Source organism: Cyprinus carpio, chromosome B25 (assembly GCF_018340385.1).
Source record: "Cyprinus carpio isolate SPL01 chromosome B25, ASM1834038v1, whole genome shotgun sequence".
Taxonomy (NCBI): domain Eukaryota; kingdom Metazoa; phylum Chordata; class Actinopteri; order Cypriniformes; family Cyprinidae; genus Cyprinus; species Cyprinus carpio.
Genome location: NC_056621.1, coordinates 8712589 through 8719419, shown reverse-complemented (window position 1 = coordinate 8719419; position 6831 = coordinate 8712589). Strand labels below are relative to the sequence as shown.

Sequence of the window (6831 nt, the reverse complement as noted above, 5' to 3'; positions counted from 1 at the left end):
TCGCTCAGTTATCACAAAAACAATGCGTTTTGTAAAGTCTGAGGTGTGTTATGCTTCAGGAGAGACAAAGGAAATGACAGCGGATGAACATCGCCACAGCGCACTCTGTTGGTTAAGGCTTTTCAGTTCTCAGTTTAGCACCATAACATACCAGCATGCAGAATGTCAGCGTCAGCAGCTGTTGGGAATATGCTGACGAATAATAAAAATCTCTCGGATATATGAATTAAATCCCAAGAGGTCAGAGGGAACTGATCGATAAATGAATCATGAGACATTCATAACTCTAATGCATTAGAGAGGCGTGTAAGGTAGAAGTTTAATGGCAAGAAAATAAAAACAGAGCAGAAAGCTTAAATTAACACTTTTTATCTGCACAATTTCCCCTTTCTTAAAATATTTCCTCATGTTCAACAGAACGGTTAGCCTGGCCAGCAGGCGAGGGCTTTGACTGGCTAAAATCTAGTTATTTGAGGGTACAAATCAAGCGTTTAATAAGCTACACCAACACAATGTATATTCATCATACTTTTACCACACTGGCCTTTCAAATCAACATTTCTGGCTTGAGCGTAGAACTGCGATACTTTGTGGCTTATACAACTTGAATTTGTTAACCTCCATAAAGTTGAATCCCTCATCTCGTTCAAATTGTGTTTAATAATCTCAAAAAAGAAAGAAATACTGCAGTTGAAAACACCCGCTCTTTTGGTAGCTTAATATGAAAGCTAGCTTTGTGTTTGGTTTAACAAATTTACATAACATTCATATGGTACAGTAAAAGATTATCAAATAAAACCTCGCACGCACAAAGGAGGCCGTTTACCAGTTAAGTGGAGCTGATCGATTGTCTCGTTTTAAAGCCAGCCATTTTTTCCCTCTCGACGTGTGCTTATAAAGTGCTAAGGATTAAAATTGCATTGAGGTTTATAATAAAGAAAAAAAAAACGCTGTGGGGTTTGTGAAGCCTTTAGAGTCACAACAAAACTTTTTTTCAGTGAAACATGAATTTTGAGTCATTTAGGGATGGAAATGTGATTAACAAAAACAATAAATAAAAAAAAAAAAGACAATATTTGTTACACTCTTTTGCACTTCTATTTCTGTCGTGCCCACTAAATTGTTTTCCAAAGCACCCCTTCTATTAATAAAAAGTATTTTGCTGCCTTTTTAAAAGAAATAAAACCTTGGGACGCTATTTAAACCAAGTCTGGTCCAATATTAGTGAGGCACATTGTAACATGAAGGGGTTGAAAGAAAAGGATGGAAATATGTAAAAACTTAGTCACTGCATTGCACACTGCAATTTGAGTTCACTCACTTTGATTATTAGTATCTTCATTAGTCAAATGTCCTTCCGAAACGGACTTTTGCTGTCACTGGAAAGCCAGCTGTCTCTCAGCGTGATGCCACTTGCTGTTATAAATCTCTTTTTGATTTTCACAGGAAGTCTGTGTGTGAGAAAGTGCCCGCGGTGGGTTTATCTAACATGTACTGTTCCCCAAACCCGTGCTCCAGGTCCCTGCTCGTGTTCATAGGTGTATGTGAGGGATGGAAGGCACTGTGCCGTATGCTGGCCGCTGAAAATCAGGTCACAGGAAACAATCGGTTTAAACTTCCTGTCCAGGCCTGACGCCCATCGGGACCACAGGTATGTGCTTCTTCCTCTGGTTTACAAGTCCACAACCAGAGACCAGCAGCCCTGCATGGAGGCATTGTGGGATAGTGGAAGATGAAGAAGGGGCCGAATCAGCAGAAAAAGATCTCTCCCTCCGGGGTAGAGCCTGGAACCACAACGCTCGGAGAATCTGCGAAGAGAGAAAAACTTATTTTACTTTTGAACTTTTCGAAGTAAATCGCAATAACAACATGAAATGGCATTTACAACATACTGAACGTACATAATGTGTTATTTTTCATAAGTGAGAAACAATATTCAGTGGTATAATAACAATGTAGGATGGGAGTTTATTTTATCTGTCAGGATTTGAGTGGACTGTAAAAAGTTGATATGCATGGAAAAATATATAGGCAGTCAGTTATAATAACAAATCACGATTTAAGCATTATACTGCATGATTGATGACTGTTTCTGAAATAAATAAGTGTAGTAATTGAGTAATGCCATGCCAGCACTGAAGACCGTTTTCATCACAGGTGAAGTAAATAAAAAAAAAACTTCAAAAAATAAAATATGTACAATGAAATCTCTAAATAAATATAAATATAAATATAAATATATAGGTCCCCAAACAGTAAGATCTGGATAAATCAACGGTTAAACAAACAAAAATCAAAACAAATGAAATCTACGTAAATTACATAAAATAATCTCCACACAAACAATAAAACTGATATAAAATTAAACAATAAAAAGGATAAATAAATAAATAAATAAATCATCTTTATACAAAAATTAAAATTTATGTAAAATTAAATATGAAAATATAAAAGAAACCAATCTCGATAAAAAAAAAAACATTTAGAGAATCTTCATACAAAAGAAAAAAAAGTAATCTATATAAAATTAAATGAAAAAAGAATAAATTAAGCAAATAATTTTCATGCAAAAATATAAACGTCTATATAAATTGAAATCTTGAATTTTTTTTTTTATCTATGTAAAATTGTAATTGTAAATCTACATAAAATAACCTCTAAATAAAAGATAAAGGCAAACAAACAGCCGTCCTACAAAAATAAATAAATAAATAAATAAATAAATAAATATTATTAATTAAATCTACATAAAACCAATAAAAAGGATGGATGGATGGATGGATGGATAAATCAATCAGTCAATAAATCAATCAATTAATCAATCTTCACACAAAAATTAAAATGTGTAAAACTATATATATCTATATATATATATATATATAAATCAAATAGAAATTGTTAAAAAAAAAGTTTAAAAAGTTTTGTTAAAAAAGGTTTTGTTAAAGTTTAAAAAGTTTTGTTTATAAAAATAACAAAAATTCATACATACATTTTAATCTATAAATAAGAAAAAGGAAAGAAAAAAATAATGAAAAATCATACAAAAATACACTGAGAGACATGAAACTATAACTGTTATAGAGAAAAAAATAGGTGAAGACATTAATTACGGTTTAGTGGTAACAACGTGAAAATACTGGCTTGCAGAATTATGTAATTGACCGGTTAAAATCAAGTATTACAGAACACTGAATAATCATTTTCTTTAATATTTCTCGTCACCCTTGTGGCATTAAATCAGCATAAAAGCAGTTTTGGGACCAGAGAAAGTAACTGTTTATTGAAATCAAGCATTTAATAGAGTAACATGCACAGAGGAACTGTGCCTGATAAAGCTGGGGATTAACTGAGAAAGGTGAATTTCATGTTGAATATTAAAGCAGATGATCGACACTCTACCTGCAGCCTGGCTCTGCTGCCCCTTTCCCTTCTTCTTCTTCTTTTCCTTCTTCTCCTTGGGTTTGGCCAGCTGTAGCAGGCGGCTGGGGATCTGGCTCTGAGCCTCGCTGTTCTGGCCTTTCTGGCTTGAATTGGAGGAGAATGGATTGAGGTTCTTCCCTTTGCGTTTGGAGTCCATGCGGGACAGGAAGTCTCTGGCAGACGGGGACGAGGAGAGCTCCACCTCTGAGGGGTCGCGGTCCAATGAACCAGTGCTCTGGAACTTTGAGTCCTCAGACGTGGTGGAAGGGGTTTGGTTCTTCCTTAACTCCTGCAGATGATGATGATGCAGAAATTAAAATAAATGTGCAAGCATTCTCTTACAATGGTTTCTGGTTACATTAAAAATTGTTTGACATTACATCAAAAAGCAAAATGAAAAACACAACTTCACAGTTGTTACTGCGAGTGCTATTAAGTTTCAAATCATTTTGAGGTTTCAGAAAAAAGGAATTATATTAAGGATGAAGATCATATGTTAAAAACAAAGTGGATATAATAACAATTGAATGTGCAGGCCTTTTGTTTTCACATAATTACAGAACAGTTTGGGGTGGAATGGAAAAGATTAGGGATTTTCTCAATTTATCAACATCACATAGTGCGAGAGTACTGTACCATCACAGAATAATGACGTGCATATGAATCTTCAACATATTTCCATTCACATTATATAGAAAACGCTGATGAAAGATTCAGTCTTCACTCTCATTCCAAACCCTTGTGACTTTATTATAAGGTACAAATTATAAGATGGTGCGAGTCACTCTTTTCCATTTAAAGAATGAGGACCAAAGCTTTGAAGCTTCAAAGTCTTCTGACTCAGGAATGATTCAGTTATGCATCAGATATCGCTTTCTTTCATGAACAGGCTACAGTAACATATCGGGTGGATTTTCAGTGAATAATGACTCAAATTTAAGTATGTGCCTCACAGACAAGCTATTCAGAAGACATGGAATATACAACAGCATTCTTAAATATTTTTATTCAGAAACGATGCATTAAAGTAATCAAGAGTGGCATTAAAGACATTTATAATGTTACAAAAGGATTCTTTTTAAATAAATACTGTTCTTTAGAACTTTCTTTTAAAGGGTACCTAATATGCAAAATCCACTTTTACATGGGGTTTGGACATAAATGTGTGTTGGCAGTGAGTGAACAACCACATTGAGAGACCACCTAGTCTCAACTAGGCCTGCCCTTTTGATTCTCTAAGCAATATGACATCACATTGCTTAGGCCCCGCCCACAGGAGCTGACTGACAGTCCTGTATTGCCATAGTTTCCGCCCTCAGGGGTTATACATTGTCCTCAAGCAACTGTAGCATCAACAGTGTCTCGTAAGCAATCCCCTGACTGCTTTGTGAATGTCATGTTGTTATAGTGCTTAGCATTTGTGTGTGTACGTTATCAAAGTATTATAGTTAAGTATTAGGGTTAACTGATTTGCGCTGCACTTGTGAGATTAGATGGGCCCTTTTGGTTTCCCATATGTACGGCTGAACATCGGTTCTCTTGCTCTCACACAAGTTAAGTGCTTCCAATTCCTCACAACCAAACCTCCACAAACTATTCACAAAACTAGCCAAAAACTAGCCCAATCATGTCCCCCAGTAAAAAACGCATTCCAGGAGGTGAAATATGTTTTTTTTTGGTGTGGTCCCCCTGTCAAAATTCACATTTCAGGGGCTAAATATGACATTTTTGTGGTCGCCCCAACCCGTGGACATGAAAAACAACAGTGCTATAAAAGCCCAAGTTGCTTCTACTGACCATTTAATGTAATAAGCACGTCATGTTGCTTCTACTGACTATTTATTGCTGTAGGTATGCAAAGCGGAGATATACGCACTATACGCTACGCCCTCTTCTGGAGAAGGTTGGAATATGCAGCTCATTTGCATTTAAGGTGATACACACGAAAAAAAAAAAAAAATCCCCAAAAATGACATTTTCCAGATGTTATAATAAAGGATCTGTGGGGTATTTTGGGCTGAAACTTCACAGATTTGTAAAAAGGGGCATAATAGATGCCCTTTAATCAAAGAATCCTTCAAAAAAATCATGGTTTCCATAAATAATATTAAGCACCACAAGTATTTTCAACATTGATAATAATAAAAAATGTTAATTGAGAATCAAATCATGAATGATTTCTGAAGGATCATGTGATACTGAAGACTGCAGTAATGATGTTAAAAATTCAGTTTTGCATCTCAGGAAATATATCAGGAAAGAGTTATTTTAAATTGGAATAAAATTTCACAATATTACTATTTTTGTTATAGTTTTGATCAAATGCATTCTTAGTGAGCATAATTTTACTGACTCCATACTTCTGAACAGTAGTGTAGCACACAAGTCACATGGAGCTCCAGTCCTAATTAACTTTCATTATATTAAAAAGAGTGGCCAGGATATTCTTTTAAAAAAATGAAGTCACGCAGGTTTGGAATAACATGAGGCTGAATAAATAATATTTTTGGTGAATGATCTTGACCTTGATCCTCACCTCCATTTGTCTGATCTGCTCTGCCTCTCTTTGTACTTGCTCTCGTTCTCTCTCCAGTCTCTTCTGGCTGTCTCTGAGCCGCGCCAGGTCTCTCTGATACTCTTCTTTTTTACTCTGCAGGTCTTGCTTCTCCTCTTCCAGCTCTTTCCATCTTGTCTGTTTCTCTTCCTCTTGGGTCTGCAGCTGCGATTCCCTCTGGGCCAGTTCCCGTTCCCGCACTTCCCACTCTTTTTCCCTGCGCCTCCTCTCCTCGGCGTGGGCGGCCTGCTGCTTTTGGAGGCTTGCGACTTCTTGCCGCTGCTTCTCCAGGCTCCGCTGTTTCTCCTGCTCAATTAGTGAGCTGGGCCGTGATGAGGAGGAGGAAGAGATGGAGTTGAGGGATGAGACGGATGGGTGGCGTGAAGAGGGCAGGGGGCGTTCGCTGAGGGCATGCCGTTGGTCCTCGATGAATGTGTCTTGCTGGATGACAACAGCCTGTGTTGAGGGTGAGCAAAGAAAGCGGTTTTAGTTGAGGATGCAAACAGGAAAGAGGTAAAGCTGCTAAACCGCAAATGTGCCAAACCAATATTCAGGTGAAACAGGCCCATCTGGTGGCCACAGAGCACCTGTCCCGGGAAAGGCCAACAATCACCCACTTAGTAGTAGTACAAATCTAGTAAGAGTGCATCTTAATACATCATAATGCACTCTGCTTGATTACAAGCCTGCAAAATAAATCCCTGCATTTGGAAATTTCTTTTCCTTCTGTCGTGCTGCAGATGAAAGCTGCTGGTTTGAACAGCAGAGAGCGAGAAATAAGACAAAAAGAGAATGATTCACCTGTAATGTGTTCAGCAGGTCATGGAGCTGAGCGACGCTCTGAAGAACCTGCTGTG

General features: G+C 37.0%; 1 protein-coding gene across 1 annotated transcript in view; it reads right to left on the bottom strand.

Moving 5' to 3' along the window:
- Positions 1-281: 281 nt before the first annotated feature.
- The window catches only part of LOC109069801 (A-kinase anchor protein 13-like), a 96006-nt gene continuing 89456 nt past the window's right edge, over positions 282-6831 (bottom strand). The window contains 4 exon segments of the mRNA XM_042752714.1: positions 282-1808; positions 3400-3709; positions 5957-6430; positions 6776-6826. Of these exon segments, the coding sequence (XP_042608648.1) occupies positions 1750-1808; positions 3400-3709; positions 5957-6430; positions 6776-6826 (894 nt within the window). The 3' untranslated portion in view covers positions 282-1749.